The 26,193-nt window shown below is 51.2% G+C and overlaps 1 protein-coding gene across 3 annotated transcripts; it reads left to right on the plus strand.

The window, feature by feature from the left end:
- Positions 1-1,960: 1,960 nt before the first annotated feature.
- LOC148813350 (globoside alpha-1,3-N-acetylgalactosaminyltransferase 1-like) lies at positions 1,961-26,110 on the plus strand. 3 transcript variants are annotated; one of them, XM_088908360.1, is made up of 8 exons: positions 1,961-2,101; positions 3,846-3,906; positions 5,750-5,794; positions 7,427-7,471; positions 9,088-9,132; positions 11,233-11,268; positions 23,739-23,873; positions 25,167-26,110. In XM_088908360.1, exons 2-8 carry the CDS (start codon positions 3,851-3,853, stop codon positions 25,852-25,854), a joined length of 1,050 nt encoding a protein of 349 aa, XP_088764486.1. In that variant the 5' UTR covers positions 1,961-2,101; positions 3,846-3,850; the 3' UTR covers positions 25,855-26,110. The 3 variants fall into 3 exon arrangements, with proteins under 3 accessions (XP_088764486.1, XP_088764487.1, XP_088764488.1); XM_088908361.1 differs by lacking the exon at positions 11,233-11,268; XM_088908362.1 differs by lacking the exons at positions 9,088-9,132; positions 11,233-11,268.
- Positions 26,111-26,193: the final 83 nt, after the last annotated feature.

Below are 26,193 nucleotides of genomic sequence, written 5' to 3' on the forward strand. Positions count from 1 at the left end.
GAAGGACGGCGCCTGTTTACAGTCCAGTGTCCCCCGTCACTATACTGGGGCATTAGGACCCACATGGAGCGCAGGGTGAGCGCCCCCTGCTGGCCCCACTAACACCTCTCCCAGCAGCAACCTTAGTTTTTCCCGGGAGGTCTCTCCTCCAGGTACTGACCAGGCTCACGCCTGCTGAGCTCCAGTGGGGGGGGGGGGCTGCCAGCTGGGAGTTGCAGGGTGATCTGGCTGCTAAAGTGGTCCCACTGTGCCCCAGTTGGCTAGCTAAGGTTTACAAAAAGACAATCAGCTGCCTGCTAATGCGTTGGGTCTGAAGGCGTTTCACGTGCAAAGGTATTGACAACAGGATGTTCGTGGGAGGGCAAAACCAAAAATGGCTTAAAGACGACAGAGGCTGTGGAAAACACGCACAACACACACACACACACACCTTTCGCACGGCTCAAGCGCCTTCCTAACTCGAGGGGGTTTCGCGAAACCGCCATTCACGTTTCCCAAAGGAATACAAAACTGCGCGCTAACCTTACCGCGGTGAAAACAGATCCTTTTGTTTTCCCTTCCCTTAGTCAACACGCACATTCAGAGGTCTTAGTGGGGGCCAGCGGGGGACGCTCTCACCCTGCGGTCTGTGTGGGTCCTAATGCCCCAGTATAGTGACGGGGGACACTGGACTGTAAACAGGCGCCGTCCTTCGGATGAGACGTCAAACCGAGGTCCTGACTCTCTGTGGTCATTAACAATCCCAGGGCGTTTCTCGAAAAGAGTAGGGGTGTCACCCCGGCGCCCTGGCCAAATTTCCCATGGGCCCTTACCAATCATGGCCTCCTAATAACCCCCCTCTCTGAACTGGCTTCATCCCTCTGCTCTCCTCCCACTCCGACGGCAGGCGGAGCGACGCGCCTGTTGGAGTATTTCTCGGCCGCAGAAGCGGACCCTGCCGATGCGGGATTAACGCTAGGAAAGAGAGAGAGAGCCCCCACGCACAGTCCGACCAACCCGAACCGCACACATGCTAAACGAGCGTCCGCTGTTCCTCTAGTCGTACGTACCGGAGCACTTCTCTTTGCAAAATATACATGCCAGAACCTACAGCTGAAACGGTCACTTTTTCTTTTTTTGTTAACGCCGCAAAGCGCTGGTAATGGCTGTCCTCTCTGTAAAACGGTAATCCTGCCCTGTCTCTCTCACACCTGAAGAAGGCTCCACGGCCGAAACGTTGTGTTCTCTTTCTTCTTTTTTTCAGCATGGAATAAACCTATTACTTGTTCCTCTCTGTAAAACGACTACTAAGATCGAAACACTGTCTCGTTTCATTAAAGTACCAGCAATCCTCCAACTACCAGCTACAACAAGTAAACTGCCACTTTTTAATTAGGAACTATACTAATCAATAAGTGAACCCTCTATGATAATGTTTCTTTATCGGCCCTATACAGTTTCTGGCAGGAGGAACTGGTCTTGTCGCAGACCCCAGCTGGCTCCCCATGAGACACACAGACAGGGGGAGAGAGAGAAGCTGGGGGGGGTCAGAGCGCAGGGTCAGCACCCCTGGAGCAGCTGGGGTTCAGGGCCTCGCTCAGGGAGCCCCCCCCCAACGGAGTAGGATTCCTCTGCCGGCTGCGGGATTCGAACCGGCAAACCCTCCCGGCCCCAGGCGCAGATCCTGAGCCCCAGCGCCGCAGCCGCCGCCCCGCCTCAAAGTAACCGAGGAGCACAATCTCGCAGAGGAGACGGGGAACATGACTGTGCTTCCGTTTCATCTTCGTGTTACCTTGGCAGTGTATGACAGGACCTACAGAGCAGATGAAAACAGAGCTCCCCAGGCGCTGGGGGGTGGTCTCTGAGGATTAACGTCAGCAGGAACACGGCGCCCGCCGGCGAGGGGTGTGGGGTTTCGTCACGCAGAAAGCTGTAACCACGGCGAGAGGTGTGCAGTTTTCCCTGACCAGCCTTTCCTGTCGGAAGGCAGGCTGATCTCCTGATCTGCCGTTTGGTTTTTTTTTCTCCCTCCAACAAGAGGAGAAAGCCGTTGCCGAGGAACAGGAGCTGCTGGAGATCCCCGGCGGCGGACGTCCACCTACCCACACCCAACCAGCGACAGGTGAGGGTCTGGCTGTTGGCTTTCAATGCGTTTTTTTTTGTTTTCCCCCAATTAAAATAATTAAAAACTATTATTCAAGACGGTTTGGGTTAACAGTAATTCAGAAACAAGCATACAAAAAAAAAATAATAATAACCCGCACCCACCAGCCCAAGAACAGCCGAGACGTTGAACAAAAACAAAAAAATCAAACTTGGAAGTTTAACGGTTCTCCTCGTTGAGGGGGGAAACAAGAGTCACATGATTTCAATTGCTCAGTAATAATTCATAGGATTACCGATCAAAGCAGCGGAAAAAAAAGAAACGGCAGGTCGAAAGTTACACTTGAATCGAAATAAGGCGTGGGCACATTTCTCGTCCACGGCTCTCGGCAGCTGACAGCGCAGCTCGTCTTTTTACTGGAGTGAGCAGCAGAAATGATCATGAGGGTTAAGTTAAGATCCGTTATTTAATCATTATTAGGCAGCGTGCTGAAGGAATCATCTTTTAGGTCTGGCCACTCAGGTTACAGTTGAACTTTGCGCTCGAATGCCCGGCTCTTGGTCGAGAAGTTAAAAATTCACCGGTTTCCAGGTCGCAAGTCTTTACTGTGGTATTTAAATATTCTGCGATAATGCTGATGATAGTACTAGAAACGGCTTTTGATGATTGCTGTAATTAATAATTGCTTACTCTGATATAGCGCTTTTCTGGACACTCCACTCAAGGTCAGCAGCCAGATCACCCTGCAGCTCCCAGCTGGCAGCCCCCCCCCCCCCCACTGGAGCTCAGCGGGTGTGAGCCTGGTCAGTACCTGGAGGGAGACCTCCTGGGAAAAACTAAGGTTGCTGCTGGGAGAGGTGTTAGTGGGGGCCAGCAGGGGGTGCTCACCCTGCGGTCTGTGTGGGTCCTGATGCCCCAGTATAGTGACGGGGGACACTGGACTGTAAACAGGTGCCGTCCTTCGGATGAGACGTCAAACCGAGGTCCTGACTCTCTGTGAGTGCTGTCTTCTAAGCACAAATATTTGTGGCATAGCTTCTAGCTTTCTGAGTGGTGCAGTGCCTTCAGATCTGGGTTTAATTTATCTTTAGTAATCAAGTTACTGGGTCTGGGAGACCTCCTGGGACCAGCAGGGGGCGCTCACCCTGCGGTCCGTGTGGGTCCTAATGCCCCAGTATAGTGACGGGGGACACCGGACTGTAAACAGGCGCCGTCCTTCGGATGAGACGTCAAACCGAGGTCTTGACTCTCTGTGGTCATTAACAATCCCAGGGCGTTTCTCGAAAAGAGTAGGGGTGTAACCCCGGCGTCCTGGCCAAATTTCCCATGGGCCCTTACCAATCATGGCCTCCTAATAACCCCCCTCTCTGAACTGGCTTCATCCCTCTGCTCTCCTCCCCACTGAGAGCTGGTGTGTGGGGGGAGCGTTCTGGCGCACTATGGCTGCCGTCGCATCATCCAGGTGGGGGGGCTGCACACTGGTGGCGGTAGTGGGATTCCCCCTGACCTGTCAAGCCCTGTGAGTGGAGTGTCCAGAAAAGGCGCTATATAAGTGTCAGCAATTATTATTATTATTATTATTGAAGTTGATGTCCTTCGTCTGGACTAACTCTCGGTGTTTTAATGATTCTCAGTACATCTGCAGTCTTGATCGAAGAGTTGGGCTTCCTTGTGGAGCCTCGTCCCCTTGTCTTGGCATTAGTGAAAAGCTCATGGCTGCGAATTTTATTTTCTCGTTTGTAATGTTTTTCTTTTTATGCAGGGAGAATGGGGACCTGCAAATTTTTGCCATATTTCCTAGCTGGAGTGGCGTTTTCACTAGGGTAAGTGTGATTAAAAATTTCTTTTACTTCTGTCTCTGTTTTAATTAAGACCTCCCTCCCCCAAACAAAGCCCCGACTGTAGGGATCATGATGGACCCTGTATAGGGCCCTCTTGACAGCAGAACCATGCAGACTCCCCTCACAAGGACCCCCCTGCCCTGTTGCAGTCTCTAACTCAAAATCTGTACTGTAACATAACATAACATCACTTTATTGACCAGATACAATGTATTGCATGAGGAATTGGTCTTTTCGCAGACCCCAGCCTGCTCTCCAGGAGACACACAGGCGGGGAGGGAGAGAAGCTGGGGGGTCAGAGCGCAGGGTCAGCTTTTGTACAGCGCCACCTGGACCAGCTGGGGTTCAGGGCCCTGCTCAGGAGGGCCCCAACGGAGTAGGATCCCTCTGCCGGCTGCGGGATTCGAACCGGCAAACCCTTCCAGCCACAGGCGCAGATCCTGAGCCACGGAGCTGTGTCAGATTGGTCTTCCCACAGATTAATCACTTCCCAGTCCATTAAAATCTCATTTCTGGGTAATGATGAGGCAGTGGGAAGCGCTATAGCCGAAAAGCCAACTCTTCTACAATCTGAAGAATAAAAACTCCAGATTGTTCAATGGCTGGGTGAAATAAGCCCCAGAAACTGCTACTGCAGAGCTCCCCGTGAGCACCCTCTTCTGTCAAACACGAATTTATGGGTTTTACCACTGTTGATCATTAGGAGAAAGCCACGTTTTTTGAACACCCTACGAGAAACACTTTTGCTGTTGTCAGAAGAGAGTCTTAAGTCTGCTCTTCATCGGGCACAAACGGTATCTCTTGATGCTGTGAATTACTTGAAATGCTGTTGTTTTTTTTCCCCCGTCGATGTGCCTTAGGAGTCCCCACTCATTTTTAATCAAAGATTTGCCTCCTTCAGGAACATTGAAAGCTCGACGTGTTCAGTGCAGAACTACAGAACAGGGGGTGCTGGGATACACGTTCCTCCCCCCACACAGTACACTTCCTGTTCTCCTGGAGGACAGGTGCTGACTCTTGGACGCCCCCCGTCCTCCGATGGTTTTAGCAGCCTGAATTAGCGCATAAGTCTGTTCATGTGCAGCTGTGCTAGCGTGCGGTTCCTCAGGAAAGGGCTTGAGTTAATAATGATAATCGCTGACACTTATAGAGCGCTTTTCTGGACACTCCACTCAAAGCGCTTGACAGGTCAGTGGGGAATCCCACTACCGCCACCAGTGTGCAGCCCCCACCTGGATGATGCGACGGCAGCCATAGTGCGCCAGAACGCTCCCCACACACACCAGCTCTCAGTGGGGAGGAGAGCAGAGGGATGAAGCCAGTTCAGAGAGGGGGGTTATTAGGAGGCCATGATTGGTAAGGGCCCATGGGAAATTTGGCCAGGACGCCGGGGTGACACCCCTACTCTTTTCGAGAAACGCCCTGGGATTTTTAATGACCACAGAGAGTCAGGACCTCGGTTTTACATCTCATCCGAAGGACGGCGCCTGTTTACAGTCCAGTGTCCCCCGTCACTATACTGGGGCATCAGGACCCACACGGACCGCAGGGTGAGTGCCCCCTGCTGGCCCCACTAACACCTCTTCCAGCAGCAACCTTAGTTTTTCCCAGGAGGTCTCCCCTCCAGGTACTGACCAGGCTCACACCTGCTGAGCTCCAGTGGGGGGGGGGGGGGGGCTGCCAGTGGTGAGTTGCAGGGTGATCTGGCTGCTGGTGTGAGTGAGTTGACCGTGTTTCCACAGGTGGGATGAGATCTGTCTCCTGTTGGGCTGGTGATGGAAGAGATAACTGTTGTTCTCTTTTTTTTTTTTCCCCCCTCTCACAGGGTCCTCTGGATGCACCAGACCTTCACCACCTCTCCGTTGCGGAGGTAGGAGCTACGGGACGAGCCGGAACTAGGAATCCCAAAGTTCCTTGAAGGAACAGCAGTGAAACCATGTTCCGGTCCTCTGTCCGGCTGAACAATGAGCAAATCTAATTAAGTAATTAAGGACTCGGACCAGAAGCCTCTTGGGCCATCAGGATGTGAGGTCATTTTGGAATTAAAACCGTAAAGGTGACAAGCTAGAGGAGACCAGTTTGGTCCATCGGTCTCGAATTGGGGTTTGTTGCTAATGGGAGGAGCTCACCCAGCTGTGTCTGGAGAGGAGCCAGGGTATCGGCTTCAACAACAGGGACTGGGCAGCTTGTTCCCCACCCCCGCCACCCTTGGTGTACAGTAGTCTGCCCAGATTGGAGAATCTCATCCAGCTGTGTCTGGAGAGAAGCCAGGGTACCGGCTCCAACCACACGGCTGGGCAGCTTGTTCCCCACCCCCACCACCCTTTGTGTAAAGAAGAGCCTACTGTCCTGACTGGAGAATCTCATCCAGCTGTGTCTGGAGAGAAGCCAGGGTATCGGCTTCAACCACATGGCTGGGCAGGTTGTTCCCCACCCCCACCACCCTCGGTGTACAGTAGTCTGCCCTGATTGGAGAATCTCAGCTAGCTGTGTCTGGAGAGGAGCCAGGGTACCGGCTTCAACCACATGTTGGGCAACTTGTTCCCCACCCCCGCCACCCTTGGTGTACAGTAGTCTCTCCAGACTGGAGGAGCTCACCCAGCTGTGTCTGGAGAGAAGCCAGGGTACCGGCTTCAACCACATGGCTGGGCAGCTTGTTCCCCACCCCCACCACCCTTTGTGTAAAGAAGAGCCTGCTGTCCTGACTGGAGAATCTCATCCAGCTGTGTCTGGAGAGAAGCCAGGGTATCGGCTTCAACCACATGGCTGGACAGGTTGTTCCCCACCCCCACCACCCTTGGTGTACAGTAGTCTCTCCAGACTGGAGGAACTCACCCAGCTGTGTCTGGAGAGGAGCCAGGGTATTGGCTTCAACAACAGGGCTGGGCAGCTTGTTCCCCACCCCCGCCACCTTCTGTGTACAGTAGTCTGCACAGATTGGAGAATCTCATCCAGCTGTGTCTGGAGAGAAGCCAGGGTACCGGCTTCAACCACACGGCTGGGCAGCTTGTTCCCCACCCCCACCACCCTTGGTGTACAGTAGTCTGCCCTGATTGGAGAATCTCACCCAGCTGTGTCTGGAGAGAAGCCAGGGTACCGGCTTCAACCACATGTTGGGCATCTTGTTCCCCACCCCCGCCACCCTTGGTGTACAGTAGTCTCTCCAGACTGGAGGAGCTCACCCAGCTGTGTCTGGAGAGAAGCCAGGGTACCGGCTTCAACCACAGGGACTGGGCAGCTTGTTCCCCACCCCCTCCACCCTTGATGGCTGATGTTGTGTCACATACAACAGCAGGTGTTGCTTCAAACAATGCTTTCCAGCCAGCTCAGGAGGAACGACCCCAGGCCCGAACCAGATATCTACACCAGTGACAAATACTGCTTGCAGAAAAATACATTTTTTTGGTACATCTGAGGGTTTCCCCGTTTGTGATGGAACAGAAAAGACTTGAGACTGAGGTCGGCCAGTGTTACAGATACGCTTGATTTTTTTCCTCAACAGATATCTGGATGCATCCCTCCTGGAAATTCCCCATCGCTCTCCAGAGTATGTATGCTTTTATACATTTTTTATACAGCGAACAAGCACTGCCCTCTCTCTCTCTCTCTCTCTCTGCAATAACAGATGATTCACTAAAGTGTTCACCATAACTCCCTAAATGTTATCTAGATTCTCTGGTAGCGCAGAGTGCTACTCTGTAGATCTGAGCTGGAGGTATTTCGACCATTTCAAAACGTGGTTTTGCAAGTTAACTTTCACGGTCGGGTTTGCAAAATGCATGAGTGCTTGTTTCCCCGCGCGAGAGATCTTGGCACTCCCCCCCGGTCTCAGTTAAGGGGTAGAAACGCGATGAGCCAAAACGAGTCCTGTGGCGAAACACGATTTCTCAGCAAGGACCGCGCGATGGATCCGCTGTGTTCCTGAAGCATTTCACGCCTGCAACCAGCTGGTTACCGAGAGGGATCCTATCTCCCTTGGCCCCAGGTTCTGTGGGTTTGTGGGTTTTGGCTCCTCCGACTTGAATGCAGTTGCTGTCGGTACCCTACACAAGTGACTTTGCCTCAGCAGCGGGTGCGGTCAAAATACCCCAGTCGCAGAAATAGGTGCAAAACTGTCGTGGAATTTTATCAAAGAAGAGCCAGGAGAGGTATTCTCATTCCCTCAGTAAGGTCTTGATTCATATTGCAATATAATAATAATTGCTGACACTTACAGAGCGCTTTTCTGGACACTCCACTCAAAGCGCTTGACAGGTCAGGGGGAATCCCACTACCGCCACCAGTGTGCAGCCCCCCCACCTGGATGATGCGACGGCAGCCATAGTGCATAGTGCAACTCACAACTGGCAGCCCCCCCCACTGGAGCTCAGCAGGCGTGAGCCTGGTCAGTACCTGGAGGGGGAGACCTCCTGGGGAAAAACTAAGGTTGCTGCTGGAAGAGGTGTTAGTGGGGCCAGCAGGGGGCGCTCACCCTGTGGTCCATGTGGGTCCTAATGCCCCAGTATAGTGACGGGGGACACTGGACTGTAAACAGGCGCCGTCCTTCGGATGAGACGTCAAACCGAGGTCCTGACTCTCTGTGCTCGTTAAAAACCCCAGGGCGTTTCTCGAAAAGAGTAGGGGTGTCACCCCGGCGTCCTGGCCAAATTTCCCATGGGCCCTTACCCATCATGGCCTCCTAATAACTCCCCTCTCTGAACTGGCTTCATCCCTCTGCTCTCCTCCCCACTGAGAGCTGGTGTGTGGGGGGAGCGGACTGGAGCATCATCCAGGTGGGGGGGCTGCACATTGGTGGCGGTAGTGGGATTCCCCCTGACCTGTCAAGCGCTTCGAGTGGGGTGCCCAGAAAAGCGCTCTAGAAGCGTCAGCAATTATGATCATCGTTGCGGGATTTCTACCACACCTTGCTATCCTGTCTAGCTATAATTGAGGAGGCACACGAGTGCTTGCTCAGCTGTACTGCAGTGAGCACCCTGCACTCGAGAGCGCTCGAGACGAACTTGAGGAAGCCGTGAGACCGGATAAGAAGCGAGAGCTGAGCGTGAGCAGGCAGAGGACGCTGGAGTTTCTGCAAGAACGGATTTTGACCCCTGACCTCTGAGCGACCGTAGCTACACGCGACCCCAGCAATTCTGCTCACGGCTGTCATTTTGAATCCAACAGAAGAGGGTGTGAGGAGATCCAAGGGATCAGTGTCAGTCCAGAGGGGTGAGTGCTTCGGTTCGTCTGCCGAGAAACATTTCCAACGCCTTTCTGATCAGCTGCTGCTGCCGGTTTAAAGTGCCATGAAGGGTATCTGTTGAATTCAGAAACGTAACTCGGGTTCAGAGAGAGAAAGGAGTCCTTATTGTGTACGCAAGGCGCAAGCGCATAGCAGCTTAGCGAAGTGGAGCTCAAATTGCAGTGGGTCTCGCTAGCTAATATATATAGTATTGTAAGCAGGCTGGAGGAATCGCTATCGCTAGTGTCGCTAAGCAACAGAGCGGTCAGCAGAAGTCCAAGGGCGAAAAATAGGGAAAACAAGGGCATAGCAGAGTTACCAAGGAGTACTCCCAGAATCTTGAGGCCTGTGTGACTACGGAGCTGGAAAACCTTTTGTAGCTCCGTAGAAACCCTTTTAACTCTTTATCACCTCATATCCACCTCATTGCCAGCAGCCAGATCACCCTGCAGCTCACAACTGGCAGCCCCCACTGAAGCTCAGCAGGTGTGAGCCTGGTCAGTACCTGGATGGGGAGACCTCCTGGGAAAAACTAAGGTTGCTGCTGGAAGAGGTGTGAGTGGGGCCAGCAGGGGGCGCTCACCCTGCGGTCCATGTGGGTCCTAATGCCCCAGTATGGTGATGGGGGACACTGGACTGTAAACAGGCACCGTTCTTCGGATGAGACGTAAAACCGAGGTCCTGACTCTCTGTGGTCATTAAAAAATCCCAGGGCCTTTCTCGAAAAGAGTAGGGGTGTCACCCCGGTGTCCTGGCCAAATTTCCCATGGGCCCTTACCAATCATGGCCTCCTAATAACCCCCCTCTCTGAACTGGCTTCATCCCTCTGCTCTCCTCCCCACTGAGAGCTGGTGTGTGGGGAGAGGACTGGCGCATCATCCAGGTGGGGCTGCACACTGGTGGCGGTAGTGGGATTCCCCATTACCTGTAAAGCGCTGTGAGTGGAGTGTCCAGAAAAGCGCTATATAAATGTAAGAAATTATTATTATTATAATTACATCCAACCATTTAGACTAAAGACTTATTCATTATTCTATCAGGTATAGATTTTGGCAATCCAATCATCTTTTTCCAACCTTTTTCCTTCCTGTTCTAGCCTCTATCTGGAGATATTTTCCAAAGAAAACCAAGTCTCTCGACGAGCTCTTAAAAGCTGGTGAAAAGATAACCCCCATCCTAGCACCCCTATATTGGCTTCCAGTCAGTTTTGAGATTGAAGCACTGTCAAGCACAGCAGGAGTTCCCCATTCTTGTCCTGCTGGTGTCTGTCTTACCTGAGAAATTGAGTTAATAATGGATCCCTAATGGACCCGATAACGGGTTTAATCTGAGCTCTTTAATTGCGTTCGCTTCCTACATAATTTCAAAGGTCAGTTGGGAGGGACAGTCTGATCTAGGCAGCATCAGGGTGACTTCTTGATGATAAAAAAAAATGGGAAAATTGGCCCTGGTGGGAGTTTCTGTTTGTGTCTGCATGTGAATTGCGATGGACTTGCTGTGCTTGCCAGGATAAACTCTGGTTCCCCACAACCCTGGGCGCTGCTGGCTCTGGGGCTCAGGATCTGCGCCTGTGGCTGGAAGGGTTTGCCGGTTCAAATCCCGCAGCCGGCAGAGGAATCCTACACCGTTGGGCCCCTGAGCAAGGCCCTTAACCCCAGCTGCTCCAGGTGGCGCTGTACAATGACCGACCCTGCGCTCTGACCCCCCAGCTTCTCTCTCTCCCTGTCCGTGTGTCTCATGGAGAGCAGGCTGGGGGTCTGCGACAAGACCAATTCCTCATGCGAGAAATTGTATAGGGCCGATAAAGTGATGTTAAAATGTTAATTGGAAGGAACAATTAATAAATGGATGGATGTCTGTTAATTGCTCTGCGGGTGTTCCTCTATTGTAAGACTGTTATACCTGTACAAGTTGTCTCCTTCATTTCCCGAGCTACAAAGCCGTTCCTTCCAGAGTTAGGGACGTGTTCTGCTTGCCTGAGCAGTAGTAATGAATGAACACGGGTCACAGGATAGTAGTCCCCGCTTCTACAGGCCTGCGCTTCTCAATTCTGAACCTAAAATATTTCTGTTCCTTTTTTTTTTCAGGTTAGTTTACGAACAGAGGAGAGTAATGGAGCCTCCGTGAGTACCCACTTGGCGAGGCGAGACGGCCTCCTTTCTGATTGGATTGTCTAAAAAAAAAAGACTGTTTTTTTTCACGGCCTTAATCCCAGACTGCCCTGGGGGCGGCTGCTTCGGTTGCTCTCCTCCGCTAGTCTCTGTCGAGCACGTCTTCCTCACCCGCTTCACCTGCGGTGGTGTGGAAAAGTGTTTCCTTGATTTCTCCTTTTTTTTTGGCATGTTTGTCACACCGAAACGTTTCAGATCATCAAACCAACTGAAGTATCGGACAAAGAGAACACAAGTAAACACGAAAAGGCAGTTCTTACATGAAGGTTTTTAGGATTAAGGGGGGAAAAAAAAAATCCAAACCTACCTGGCCCTGTGTGGAAAAAGTGATTGCCCCCTAAACCTAATAACTGGTTGGGCCACCCTTAGCAGCAACGACTGCAATCAAGCGTTTGCGATGACTGGCAGTGAGTCTTTTACAGCGCAGTGGAGGAATTTTGGCCCACTCATCTTTGCAGAACTGTTGTAATTTTCGAGCCTTAACCGCTTTTTGGAAGGTCAGGCCACAACATCTCAAATCGGATTCAGGTCAGGGCTTTGACGAGGCCACCCCAAAGTCTTCATTTTGTTTTTCTTAAGCCATTCAGAGGCGGACTTGCTGGTGTGTTTGGGATCATTGTCCTGCTGCAGAACCCAAGTGCGCTTCGGCTTGAGGTCACGAACAGATGGCCGGACGTTCTCCTTCAGGATTTTTTGGGTAGACAGCAGAATTCATGGTTCCATTTACCACAGCAGGTCTTCCAGGTGCTGAAGCAGCAAAACGGCCCCAGACCATCCCACTACCACAACCATATTTTACTGTTGGGATGACGTTCCTTTTCTGAAATGCTGTGCTACTTTTACGCCAGATGTAATGGGACACGCACCTTCCAAAAAGTTCAACTTTTGTCTCGGCAGTCCACAGAGTATTTTCCCAAAAGTCTTGGGGATCATCCAGATGTTTTCTGGCAAAACTGAGGCGAGCCTTTATGTTCTTTTTGCTCAGCAGGGGTTTTCGTCTTGGAACTCTGCCATGCAGGCCGTTTTTGCCCAGTCTCTTTCTTATGGGGGAGTCATGAACACTGACCTTAACTGAGGCAAGTGAAGCCTGCAGCTCTTTGGATGTTGTTGTGGGGTTTTTTCTGACCTCTTGCATGAGTCGTCGCTGCGCTCTTGGGGGTAATTTTGGTCGGCCGGCCACTCCTGGGAAGGTTCACCCCTGTCCCATGTTTTTGCCATTTGTGGATAATTTGTGGCTCTCACTGTGGTTCGCTGGAGTCCCAAAGCTTTAGAAATGGCTTTATAACCATTTCCAGACTGATAAACCTCAATTACTCTGTTTCTCGTTTGTTCCTGAATTTCTTTGGATCGCGGCATGATGTCTAGCTTTTGAGGATCTTTTGGTCTACTTCACTTTGTCAGGCAGGTCCTATTTAAGTGATTTCTTGATTGAGAACAGGTGTGGCAGTAATCAGGCCTGGGTGTGGCTAGAGAAATTGAACTCAGCTTTCCAAAGATGTGATAAACCACATTATCTTTGTCCAATACTTCAATTTGTTTGACGATCTGAACCATTTCGGTGTGACAAACACGCAAAAAAATAAGAAATCAGGAAGGGGGCAAACCCTTTTTCACACCACTGTACCTCCACATCTTTTCTCACACAGCCTATCCATCTCTTTCTAGGCCTGCCTCTTCCCCTGGTGCCTTCCACCTCGCATCCCATTCCCCTCGTCGTTACTTAACGCGACCCATCTCAAATTAAGCGCCAATGCCCGAACTCTTGCGAGAGCTCTGAATGGTGGCCACGCTGGGCCTGTGACTCGTGACGTGGAGCGGCCCTTCCTGCTCACTAGTCACTGGGCACGAGCAAATAAGGACAGCAGATCTAGGCCTGCTGTGATCTAGGCCTGCCTCTTCCCCTGGTGCCTTCCACCTCGCATCCCATTCCCCTCGTCGTCCCTTCCTCAGCGTCCCTCCTCGTGACATGCCCATACCACCGTAACCTCGCCTCTCGCAGGTCCGCCCTGGGCATCAGATCTCCGTGGCGAAAGGCATCCGCTGACGTTCTAGAAGCAAAACGCGACCCATCTCAAATTAAGCGCCAATGCCCGAACTCTTGCGAGAGCTCTGAATGGTGGCCACGCTGGGCCTGTGACTTGTGACGTGGAGCGGCCCTTCCTGCTCGCTAGTCACTGGGCACGAGCAAATAAGGACAGCAGATCTAGGCCTGCTGTGATCTAGGCCTGCCTCTTCCCCTGGTGCCTTCCACCTCGCATCCCATTCCCCTCGTCGTCCCTTCCTCAGCGTCCCTCCTCGTGACATGCCCATACCACCGTAACCTCGCCTCTCGCAAGTCCGCCCTGGGCATCAGATCTCCGTGGCGAAAGGCATCCGCTGACGTTCTAGAAGCAAAACGCGACCCATCTCAAATTAAGCGCCAATGCCCGAACTCTTGCGAGAGCTCTGAATGGTGGCCACGCTGGGCCTGTGACTTGTGACGTGGAGCGGCCCTTCCTGCTCACTAGTCACTGGGCACGAGCAAATAAGGACAGCAGATCTAGGCCTGCTGTGATCTAGGCCTGCCTCTTCCCCTGGTGCCTTCCACCTCGCATCCCATTCCCCTCGTCGTCCCTTCCTCAGCGTCCCTCCTCGTGACATGCCCATACCACCGTAACCTCGCCTCTCGCAGGTCCGCCCTGGGCATCAGATCTCCGTGGCGAAAGGCATCCGCTGACGTTCTAGAAGCAAAACGCGACCCATCTCAAATTAAGCGCCAATGCCTGAACTCTTGCGAGAGCTCTGAATGGTGGCCACGCTGGGCCTATGACTTGTGACGTGGAGCGGCCCTTCCTGCTCGCTAGTCACTGGGCACGAGCAAATAAGGACAGCAGATCTAGGCCTGCTGTGATCTAGGCCTGCCTCTTCCCCTGGCGCCTTCCACCTCGCATCCCATTCCCCTCGTCATTACTTCCTCAGCGTCCCTCCTCGTGACGTGCCCATACCACCGTAACCTCGCCTCTCGCAGGTCCGCCCTGGGAATCAGATCTCCGTGGCAAAAGGCATTCGCTGACGTTCTAGAAGCAAAACGCGACCCATCTCAAATTAAGCGCCAATACCCGAACTCTTGCGAGAGCTCTGAATGGTGGCCACGCTGGGCCTGTGACTTGTGACGTGGAGCGGCCCTTCCTGCTCACTAGTCACTGGGCACGAGCAAATAAGGACAGCAGATCTAGGCCTGCTGTGATCTAGGCCTGCCTCTTCCCCTGGTGCCTTCCACCTCGCATCCCATTCCCCTCGTCGTCCCTTCCTCAGCGTCCCTCCTCGTGACATGCCCATACCACCGTAACCTCGCCTCTCGCAGGTCCGCCCTGGGCATCAGATCTCCGTGGCGAAAGGCATCCGCTGACGTTCTAGAAGCAAAACGCGACCCATCTCAAATTAAGCGCCAATGCCCGAACTCTTGCGAGAGCTCTGAATGGTGGCCACGCTGGGCCTGTGACTTGTGACGTGGAGCGGCCCTTCCTGCTCGCTAGTCACTGGGCACGAGCAAATAAGGACAGCAGATCTAGGCCTGCTGTGATCTAGGCCTGCCTCTTCCCCTGGTGCCTTCCACCTCGCATCCCATTCCCCTCGTCGTCCCTTCCTCAGCGTCCCTCCTCGTGACATGCCCATACCACCGTAACCTCGCCTCTCGCAGGTCCGCCCTGGGCATCAGATCTCCGTGGCGAAAGGCATCCGCTGACGTTCTAGAAGCAAAACGCGACCCATCTCAAATTAAGCGCCAATGCCCGAACTCTTGCGAGAGCTCTGAATGGTGGCCACGCTGGGCCTGTGACTTGTGACGTGGAGCGGCCCTTCCTGCTCGCTAGTCACTGGGCACGAGCAAATAAGGACAGCAGATCTAGGCCTGCTGTGATCTAGGCCTGCCTCTTCCCCTGGCGCCTTCCACCTCGCATCCCATTCCCCTCGTCATTACTTCCTCAGCGTCCCTCCTCGTGACGTGCCCATACCACCGTAACCTCGCCTCTCGCAGGTCCGCCCTGGGAATCAGATCTCCGTGGCAAAAGGCATTCGCTGACGTTCTAGAAGCAAAACGCGACCCATCTCAAATTAAGCGCCAATACCCGAACTCTTGCGAGAGCTCTGAATGGTGGCCACGCTGGGCCTGTGACTTGTGACGTGGAGCGGCCCTTCCTGCTCACTAGTCACTGGGCACGAGCAAATAAGGACAGCAGACATTTCCCCAGACATTTTCTCGAGGAAGAGCTGGGAGAGGTGTTCTCATTGACTCGGTGAGGTCTCGATTCGTATTGCAATATGGGAGAAAGCCATCGCCCGTCTGTGCAGGGAAGAGAGGGCTGATTCAAAAGCAAGCAGGGAGAGCCCCATGTTTTAGATCTCTTTTTAAGATGATGCAACTGGCGAAGAAAAGTCTTCACTCGGGTGGGGTGTGGTCAAGCAGAGTCCTGGATTCATGCGCATGGGGAGGATATAATCATGCAGATCTGAGAGTAACCTCTCATACTGATCTGAGAGTCACCTCTCATACTGGTCTGAGTGTAGCCTCTCATACTGATCTGAGTGTAGCCTCTCATACTGGTCTGAGAGCAGCCTCTCATACTGATCTGAGAGTCACCTCTCATACTGATCTGAGAGCAGCCTCTCATACTGATCTGAGAGCAACCTCTCGTACTGATCTGAGAGCAGCCTCTCGTACTGATCTGTGAGTAACCTCTCATACTGATCTGAGTGTAACCTCTCATACTGATCTGAGAGTAACCTCTCATACTGGTCTGAGAGCAGCCTCTCGTACTGATCTGAGAGCAGCCTGTCGTACTGATCTGAGAGTCACCTCTCATACTGATCTGAGTGTAACCTCTCATACTGATCTGAGTGTAGCCTCTCATACTGATCTGAGTGTAACCTCTCATACTGATCTGAGTGTAGCCTCTCATACTGATCTGAGAGTAACCTCTCATACTGATCTGAGTGTAACCTCTCATACTGATCTGAGTGTAACCTCTCATACTGGTCTGAGTGTAGCCTCTCATACTGATCTGAGAGCAGCCTCTCATACTGATCTGAGAGCAGCCTCTCGTACTGATCTGAGAGCAGCCTCTCATACTGATCTGTGAGTAACCTCTCATACTGAGAGTATCAGTATCAGTAGCCTCTCATACTGATCTGAGAGTCACCTCTCATACTGATCTGAGTGTAACCTCTCATACTGATCTGAGTGTAACCTCTCATACTGATCTGAGAGCAGCCTCTCATACTGATCTGAGAGTCACCTCTCATACTGATCTGAGTGTAGCCTCTCATACTGATCTGAGTGTAGCCTCTCATACTGGTCTGAGAGTAACCTCTCATACTGATCTGAGTGTAACCTCTCATACTGATCTGAGAGCAACCTCTCATACTGATCTGAGAGCAGCCTCTCGTACTGATCTGAGAGCAGCCTCTCGTACTGATCTGAGAGCAGCCTCTCGTACTGATCTGAGAGCAGCCTCTCGTACTGATCTGAGTGTAGCCTCTCATACTGATCTGAGAGCAACCTCTCATACTGATCTGAGTGTAACCTCTCATACTGGTCTGAGAGCAGCCTCTCATACTGATCTGAGAGCAGACTCTCATACTGATCTGAGAGCAGCCTCTCATACTGATCTGAGAGCAGCCTCTCGTACTGATCTGTGAGTAACCTCTCATACTGATCTGAGTGTAACCTCTCATACTGATCTGAGAGTAACCTCTCATACTGGTCTGAGTGTAGCCTCTCGTACTGATCTGAGAGCAGCCTCTCGTACTGATCTGAGAGCAGCCTCTCGTACTGATCTGAGAGCAGCCTCTCGTACTGATCTGAGAGCAGCCTGTCGTACTGATCTGAGAGTCACCTCTCATACTGATCTGAGAGTCACCTCTCATACTGATCTGAGTGTAACCTCTCATACTGATCTGAGTGTAGCCTCTCATACTGATCTGAGAGTAACCTCTCATACTGATCTGAGTGTAACCTCTCATACTGATCTGAGTGTAACCTCTCATACTGATCTGAGTGTAACCTCTCATACTGGTCTGAGTGTAGCCTCTCATACTGATCTGAGAGCAGCCTCTCATACTGATCTGAGAGCAGCCTCTCGTACTGATCTGAGAGCAGCCTCTCATACTGATCTGTGAGTAACCTCTCATACTGAGAGTATCAGTATCAGTAGCCTCTCATACTGATCTGAGAGTCACCTCTCATACTGATCTGAGTGTAACCTCTCATACTGATCTGAGTGTAACCTCTCATACTGATCTGAGTGTAACCTCTCATACTGATCTGAGTGTAGCCTCTCATACTGATCTGAGTGTAACCTCTCATACTGATCTGAGAGCAGCCTCTCGTACTGATCTGAGTGTAGCCTCTCGTACTGATCTGAGAATAACCTCTCATACTGATCTGAGAGTCACCTCTCATACTGATCTGAGAGTCACCTCTCATACTGATCTGAGTGTAACCTCTCATACTGATCTGAGTGTAACCTCTCATACTGATCTGAGTGTAACCTCTCATACTGATCTGAGAGCAGCCTCTCATACTGATCTGAGAGTCACCTCTCATACTGATCTGAGAGTCACCTCTCATACTGATCTGAGTGTAGCCTCTCATACTGATCTGAGTGTAGCCTCTCATACTGGTCTGAGAGTAACCTCTCATACTGATCTGAGTGTAACCTCTCATACTGATCTGAGAGTAACCTCTCATACTGATCTGAGTGTAACCTCTCATACTGATCTGAGAGCAGCCTCTCGTACTGATCTGAGAGCAGCCTCTCGTACTGATCTGAGAGCAGCCTGTCGTACTGATCTGAGAGCAGCCTGTCGTACTGATCTGAGAGCAGCCTGTCGTACTGATCTGAGAGCAGCCTGTCGTACTGATCTGAGAGTCACCTCTCATACTGATCTGAGTGTAACCTCTCATACTGATCTGAGTGTAGCCTCTCATACTGATCTGAGAGTAACCTCTCATACTGATCTGAGTGTAACCTCTCATACTGATCTGAGTGTAACCTCTCATACTGATCTGAGAGCAGCCTCTCGTACTGATCTGAGTGTAGCCTCTCGTACTGATCTGAGAATAACCTCTCATACTGATCTGAGAGTCACCTCTCATACTGATCTGAGAGTCACCTCTCATACTGATCTGAGTGTAACCTCTCATACTGATCTGAGAGTCACCTCTCATACTGATCTGAGAGTCACCTCTCATACTGATCTGAGTGTAGCCTCTCATACTGATCTGAGTGTAGCCTCTCATACTGGTCTGAGAGTAACCTCTCATACTGATCTGAGTGTAACCTCTCGTACTGATCTGAGAGCAACCTCTCGTACTGATCTGAGAGCAGCCTCTCGTACTGATCTGAGAGCAGCCTCTCGTACTGATCTGAGAGCAGCCTCTCGTACTGATCTGAGAGCAGCCTCTCGTACTGATCTGAGAGCAGCCTCTCGTACTGATCTGAGAGCAGCCTCTCGTACTGATCTGAGTGTAACCTCTCATACTGATCTGAGTGTAGCCTCTCATACTGATCTGAGAGTAACCTCTCATACTGATCTGAGTGTAACCTCTCATACTGATCTGAGTGTAACCTCTCATACTGATCTGAGTGTAACCTCTCATACTGGTCTGAGTGTAGCCTCTCATACTGATCTGAGAGCAGCCTCTCATACTGATCTGAGAGCAGCCTCTCGTACTGATCTGAGAGCAGCCTCTCATACTGATCTGAGAGCAGCCTCTCGTACTGATCTGAGAGCAGCCTCTCATACTGATCTGTGAGTAACCTCTCATACTGAGAGTATCAGTATCAGTAGCCTCTCATACTGATCTGAGAGTCACCTCTCATACTGATCTGAGTGTAACCTCTCATACTGATCTGAGTGTAACCTCTCATACTGATCTGAGTGTAGCCTCTCATACTGATCTGAGTGTAACCTCTCATACTGATCTGAGTGTAACCTCTCATACTGATCTGAGAGCAGCCTCTCGTACTGATCTGAGTGTAGCCTCTCGTACTGATCTGAGAATAACCTCTCATACTGATCTGAGAGTCACCTCTCATACTGATCTGAGAGTCACCTCTCATACTGATCTGAGTGTAACCTCTCATACTGATCTGAGTGTAACCTCTCATACTGATCTGAGTGTAACCTCTCATACTGATCTGAGAGCAGCCTCTCATACTGATCTGAGAGTCACCTCTCATACTGATCTGAGTGTAGCCTCTCATACTGATCTGAGTGTAGCCTCTCATACTGGTCTGAGAGTAACCTCTCATACTGATCTGAGTGTAACCTCTCATACTGATCTGAGAGTAACCTCTCATACTGATCTGAGAGCAGCCTCTCGTACTGATCTGAGAGCAGCCTCTCGTACTGATCTGAGAGCAGCCTCTCGTACTGATCTGAGAGCAGCCTGTCGTACTGATCTGAGAGCAGCCTGTCGTACTGATCTGAGAGTCACCTCTCATACTGATCTGAGTGTAACCTCTCATACTGATCTGAGTGTAGCCTCTCATACTGATCTGAGAGTAACCTCTCATACTGATCTGAGTGTAACCTCTCATACTGATCTGAGTGTAACCTCTCATACTGATCTGAGTGTAACCTCTCATACTGGTCTGAGTGTAGCCTCTCATACTGATCTGAGAGCAGCCTCTCATACTGATCTGAGAGCAGCCTCTCGTACTGATCTGAGAGCAGCCTCTCATACTGATCTGTGAGTAACCTCTCATACTGAGAGTATCAGTATCAGTAGCCTCTCATACTGATCTGAGAGTCACCTCTCATACTGATCTGAGTGTAACCTCTCATACTGATCTGAGTGTAACCTCTCATACTGATCTGAGAGCAGCCTCTCATACTGATCTGAGAGTCACCTCTCATACTGATCTGAGTGTAACCTCTCATACTGATCTGAGTGTAGCCTCTCATACTGGTCTGAGAGTAACCTCTCATACTGATCTGAGTGTAACCTCTCATACTGATCTGAGAGCAGCCTCTCATACTGATCTGAGAGCAGCCTCTCGTACTGATCTGAGAGCAGCCTCTCGTACTGATCTGAGAGCAGCCTCTCGTACTGATCTGAGAGCAGCCTCTCATACTGATCTGTGAGTAACCTCTCATACTGAGAGTATCAGTATCAGTAGCCTCTCATACTGATCTGAGAGTCACCTCTCATACTGATCTGAGTGTAACCTCTCATACTGATCTGAGTGTAACCTCTCATACTGATCTGAGTGTAACCTCTCATACTGATCTGAGTGTAACCTCTCATACTGATCTGAGAGCAGCCTCTCGTACTGATCTGAGTGTAGCCTCTCGTACTGATCTGAGAATAACCTCTCATACTGATCTGAGAGTCACCTCTCATACTGATCTGAGAGTCACCTCTCATACTGATCTGAGTGTAACCTCTCATACTGATCTGAGTGTAACCTCTCATACTGATCTGAGTGTAACCTCTCATACTGATCTGAGAGCAGCCTCTCATACTGATCTGAGAGTCACCTCTCATACTGATCTGAGAGTCACCTCTCATACTGATCTGAGTGTAGCCTCTCATACTGATCTGAGTGTAGCCTCTCATACTGGTCTGAGAGTAACCTCTCATACTGATCTGAGTGTAACCTCTCGTACTGATCTGAGAGCAACCTCTCGTACTGATCTGAGAGCAGCCTCTCGTACTGATCTGAGAGCAGCCTCTCGTACTGATCTGAGAGCAGCCTCTCGTACTGATCTGAGAGCAGCCTCTCGTACTGATCTGAGAGCAGCCTCTCGTACTGATCTGAGTGTAGCCTCTCGTACTGATCTGAGAGCAACCTCTCATACTGATCTGAGTGTAACCTCTCATACTGGTCTGAGAGCAGCCTCTCATACTGATCTGTGAGTAACCTCTCATACTGAGAGTATCAGTATCAGTAGCCTCTCGTACTGATCTGACAGCAGCCTCTCATACTGATCTGTGAGTAACCTCTCATACTGATCTGTGAGTAACCTTTCCACCGAGATGGTAAAGGAAATGAGTTTTATACAGCAGACTCACACAGGAAAGCTCATTCTGAATTTCCATATTAGGAGGTGTTTTTCTCTCCCCCAACATTTCTTTGTGATTGACCACGTTCTTCTTAAGAAGCAGTTCCACCTTGCATACAGACGAGAGGACGTGTCTAAATAAAAGGTGTGAAATGAGCCGGACATTCTGCAGTTGTAGCATTATCATCAAAAAGTCAAATAATACGCACGCAATGGGTCTTTCATACGGTTGCTGGGTGAAAGGCATTTTTCAAAGCCAACTGGTCACTATCTTATACGCTTTAAAAGAGGTAGATGCGAAAATTCTCCCTCACAACGCTTCAGGGACAGGCGAAGCAGCCATTTTTCATTCCTGATAGGTTTCTGCTTGAAGCAAAGAAGAGCAGTTATTCACATAGTTTCTCCCACTCCCTTCTTCAAGCAGCAGAGATAAACATTACTAAAACACCCCGTGCCCCTTGACGAGCTGGGGTGCTCTCACGCTGTGTTCTAAGTATCCGGCTGCTTCTGCAGCACAGCTCTGTCCCCAAACGACGTTTTGAGGATGTTGGCATTGGGCGGGAAAAAAAATCGGAAAACTGTTTTTGCTGCAGAATTCCAAAGGGTTCCGAATAATTTTGTGCTCCGAGAAACGGCACAACAGGACCTGTTCCTGTAATAGCTGATAGCTACAGTTGCACACGCCTCTCTTTTATCAGTGAAGAGATAGTCCGTTGTGAAACGAAATGTTCTCTTAGGACACCAACAACCGAAATCGCCTCGGAAAATATCTTGTAGGCGTGTTTGTTTTTTTTAAAGTGTTAAACTTTATTTAAACACCCCGTGCCCCTTGACGAGCTGGGGTGCTCTCACGCTTTGCTCTAAGTATCCGGCTGCTTCTGCAGCACAGCTCTGTCCCCAAACGACGTTTCGAGGATGAAACGCTTTTTCTCCACAACTTTCCATTATAAAATGTAAATCCCTTTGGATCCAAGTGTTGGCATTGGGCGGGAAAAAAAATCGGAAAACTGTTTTTGCTGCAGAATTCCAAAGGGTTCCGAATAATTTTGTGCTCCGAGAAACGGCACAACAGCACCTGTTCCTGTAATAGCTGATAGCTACAGTTGCACACGACTCTCTTTTATCAGGGAAGAGATAGTCCGTTGTGAAAGGAAATGTTCTCTTAGGACACCAACAACCGAAATCGCCTCGGAAAATATCTTGTAGGCGTGTTTGTTTTTTTTAAAGTGTTAAACTTTATTTAAACACCACGTGCCCCTTGACGAGCTGGGGTGCTCTCACCCTGTGTTCTAAGTATCCGGCTGCTTCTGCAGCACAGCTCTGTCCCCAAACGACGTTTCGAGGATGAAACGCTTTTTCTCCACAACTTTCCATTACAAAATGTAAATCCCTTTGGATCCAAGTGTTGGCATTGGGCGGGAAAAAAAATCGGAAAACTGTTTTTGCTGCAGAATTCCAAAGGGTTCCGAATAATTTTGTGCTCCGAGAAACGGCACAACAGGACCTGTTCCTGTAATAGCTGATAGCTACAGTTGCACACGACTCTCTTTTATCAGGGAAGAGATAGTCCGTTGTGAAAGGAAATGTTCTCTTAGGACACCAACAACCGAAATCGCCTCGGAAAATATCTTGTAGGCGTTTTTGTTTTTTTTAAAGTGTTAAACTTTATTTAAACACCCCGTGCCCCTTGACGAGCTGGGGTGCTCTCACCCTGTGTTCTAAGTATCCGGCTGCTTCTGCAGCACAGCTCTGTCCCCAAACGACGTTTCGAGGATGAAACGCTTTTTCTCCACAACTTTCCATTACAAAATGTAAATCCCTTTGGATCCAAGTGTTGGCATTGGGCGGGAAAAAAAATCGGAAAACTGTTTTTGCTGCAGAATTCCAAAGGGTTCCGAATAATTTTGTGCTCCGAGAAACGGCACAACAGGACCTGTTCCTGTAATAGCTGATAGCTACAGTTGCACACGCCTCTCTTTTATCAGTGAAGAGATAGTCCGTTGTGAAACGAAATGTTCTCTTAGGACACCAACAACCGAAATCGCCTCGGAAAATATCTTGTAGGCGTGTTTGTTTTTTTTAAAGTGTTAAACTTTATTTAAACACCCCGTGCCCCTTGACGAGCTGGGGTGCTCTCACGCTTTGCTCTAAGTATCCGGCTGCTTCTGCAGCGCAGCTCTGTCCCCAAACAGCCCCTTTAGGGTAAAAGCCAAGTAACTTTCCATTACAGCGTGGTAAAAGCTGTCATCTCCCGACGAATGCTTCAGGGGTTCGGGAAAATCCCGTGGGTGGGTTAGAGGGGGAGACAGGCCTGCCTGCCGTGGAACAGTGGAGTCTTTCCGGACTTCTGATCGCCCCTTCCCGTGTCCCAGGAGGACAGACGTGCTGACCGTCACCCCCTGGCTGGCCCCCGTCGTCTGGGACGGGACCTTTGACCCCTTGATCGTCGACGGCATCTACAAGCCCCTCGATCTGACCATAGCGACCACTGTGTTTGCGGTTGGCAAGTAAGGCTTTTGTATCGCCACCAGCCCTTCTCTTGTATTATAATTTTAATAATAATAATAATAATTGCTGACACTTATAGAGCGCTTTTCTGGACACTCCACTCAAAGCACTGTACAGGTCATGGGGAATCCCACTACCACCACCAGTGTGCAGCCCCCACCTGGATGATGCGACGGCAGCCATAGTGCGCCAGAACGCTCCCCACACACACCAGCTCTCAGTGGGGAGGAGAGCAGAGGGATGAAGCCAGTTCAGAGAGGGGGGTTATTAGGAGGCCATGATTGGTAAGGGCCCATGGGAAATTTGGCCAGGACACTGGGGTTACACCCCTACTCTTTTCGAGAAACGCCCTGGGATTGTTAATGACCACAGAGAGTCAGGACCTCGGTTTGACGTCTCATCCGAAGGATGGCGCCTATTTACAGACAGTGTCCCCCGTCACTATACTGGGGCATGAGGACCCACGCAGGCCGCAGGGTGAGAGCACCCCCTGCTGGCCCCCACTAACACCTCTTCCAGCAGCAGCCTTAGTTTTTCCCAGGAGGTCTCCCCTCCAGGTACTGGCCAGGCTCACACCTGCTGAGCTCCAGTGGGGGGGGCTGCAGGGTGATCTGGCTGCTGGCCAATGAGTATGAGTATGAGTAGCTTCCTGACACATATGTCATTGCAGGAGCATCTTTTTGAGACGGATATGGGAGATGAATGCCTCTTGTGCTCTCTGTTAATAAGACCTTACCTTTGGCCAAAGTATAAAGTACATAGTCCCTTTAATATTCACCCTGTGGTCCATGTGGGTCCTAATGCCCCAGTATAGTGACGGGGGACACTGGACTGTGAACAGGCACCGTCCTGCGGATGAGACGTCAAACCGAGGTCCTGACTCTCTGTGGTCATTAAAAATCCCAGGGTGTTTCTCGAAAAGAGTAGGGGTGTAACCCCGGCGTCCTGGCCAAATTTCCCATGGGCCCTGACCGATCATGGCCTCCTAATAACCCCCCCTCTCTGAACTGGCTTCATCCCTCTGCTCTCCTCCCCACTGAGAGCTGGTGTGTGTGGGGAGCGTTCTGGAGCATCATCCAGGTGGGGCTGCACACTGGTGGCGGTAGTGGGATTCCCCTTTACCTGTAAAGCGCTTTGAGTGGGGTGTCCAGAAAAGCGCTATATAAGTGCAAGCAATTAAATTAAATTAATATGACAATTTATGACAATTTGACTGCACTGCTGAAATGTGCCCCCCCCCCCCCTCGTTCAACAGCACCATTCCCAAACTCTGCCATTTTGCTCTCTCCCAGGTACATGCGCTTCCTGAAGGGGTTCCTGGAGTCGGCAGAGAAGCACTACCTGGTGGGGTTCCGGGTGCACTACTACGTCTTCACCGACCAGCCGGGCGAGGTGCCGAAGGTGCACCTGGCCCCCGGGAGGAACCTCACCACCCTCCGGGTGCCCAAGTTCGACCGCTGGCAGGAGATCTCCCTGCGGCGGATGGAGATCATCCGGAAGACCGTCGAGGAGCAGATCCGGCGGGAGGCCCGGTATATCTACTGCCTGGACGTGGACATGCACTTCCAGAACCGCGTGGGGGCGGAGGTGCTGGGCGAGTTGGTGGCTGCCCTACACGCGTGGTTCTACCAAGAGGACCGCAACCGGTTCCCCTACGAGCGCCGGCCGGCCTCCACCGCCTACGTCCCCCCTGACCAGGGCGATTTCTACTACCAGGCGGCCGTGTTTGGGGGGCTCGTCGACAACGTGTACCGGCTGGTCAAGACCTGCGAGGAGAACCTGCTGGTGGACAAGAGGAACGACATCGAGGCGGCCTGGCAGGAGGAGAGCCACCTCAACAAGTACCTGATCCGCCACAAGCCCACCAAGCTGCTCTCCCCCGAGTACATGTGGGACGACAACAAGCAGCGCGCGGGCGAGGTCAAGGTCATCCGCTTCTCGACGCTCAACAAAAACCTGGCGGAAGTGCGGGACAACTAGACCAGACTAGACGATTCCGAGTCACCCGATGCGCGTTGCTCTCCCATCGCTGCAGCCGATACCTAACGAACCTGGAAAGCCGACGGTAATACCGCGTCACAATTCGGGCAGTCCTCGCGGGCGTCCTGAAGATTTTCCACTCGGGTTTTTTTAAACTGCCACGGTGCCTCAGGCGTGTTTTGGGACAGAGTTGCGGTTTGTGCCTGGTTTGATCACGGGTCTCGGTCTTAATGTGCCGTTCGGATGCACTATTCCTGCCATGGGGGGGGGGAGGGAGGAAAGAGAGGGGGAGGGGGAGAGGTAGGGAGGGAGAGAGAGAGGGGGAGGGGAAGGGGGAGG

This window comes from Atractosteus spatula (genome assembly GCF_055471065.1).
Source record: "Atractosteus spatula isolate fAtrSpa1 chromosome 10 unlocalized genomic scaffold, fAtrSpa1.hap1 SUPER_10_unloc_1, whole genome shotgun sequence".
NCBI classification, from domain to species: domain Eukaryota; kingdom Metazoa; phylum Chordata; class Actinopteri; order Semionotiformes; family Lepisosteidae; genus Atractosteus; species Atractosteus spatula.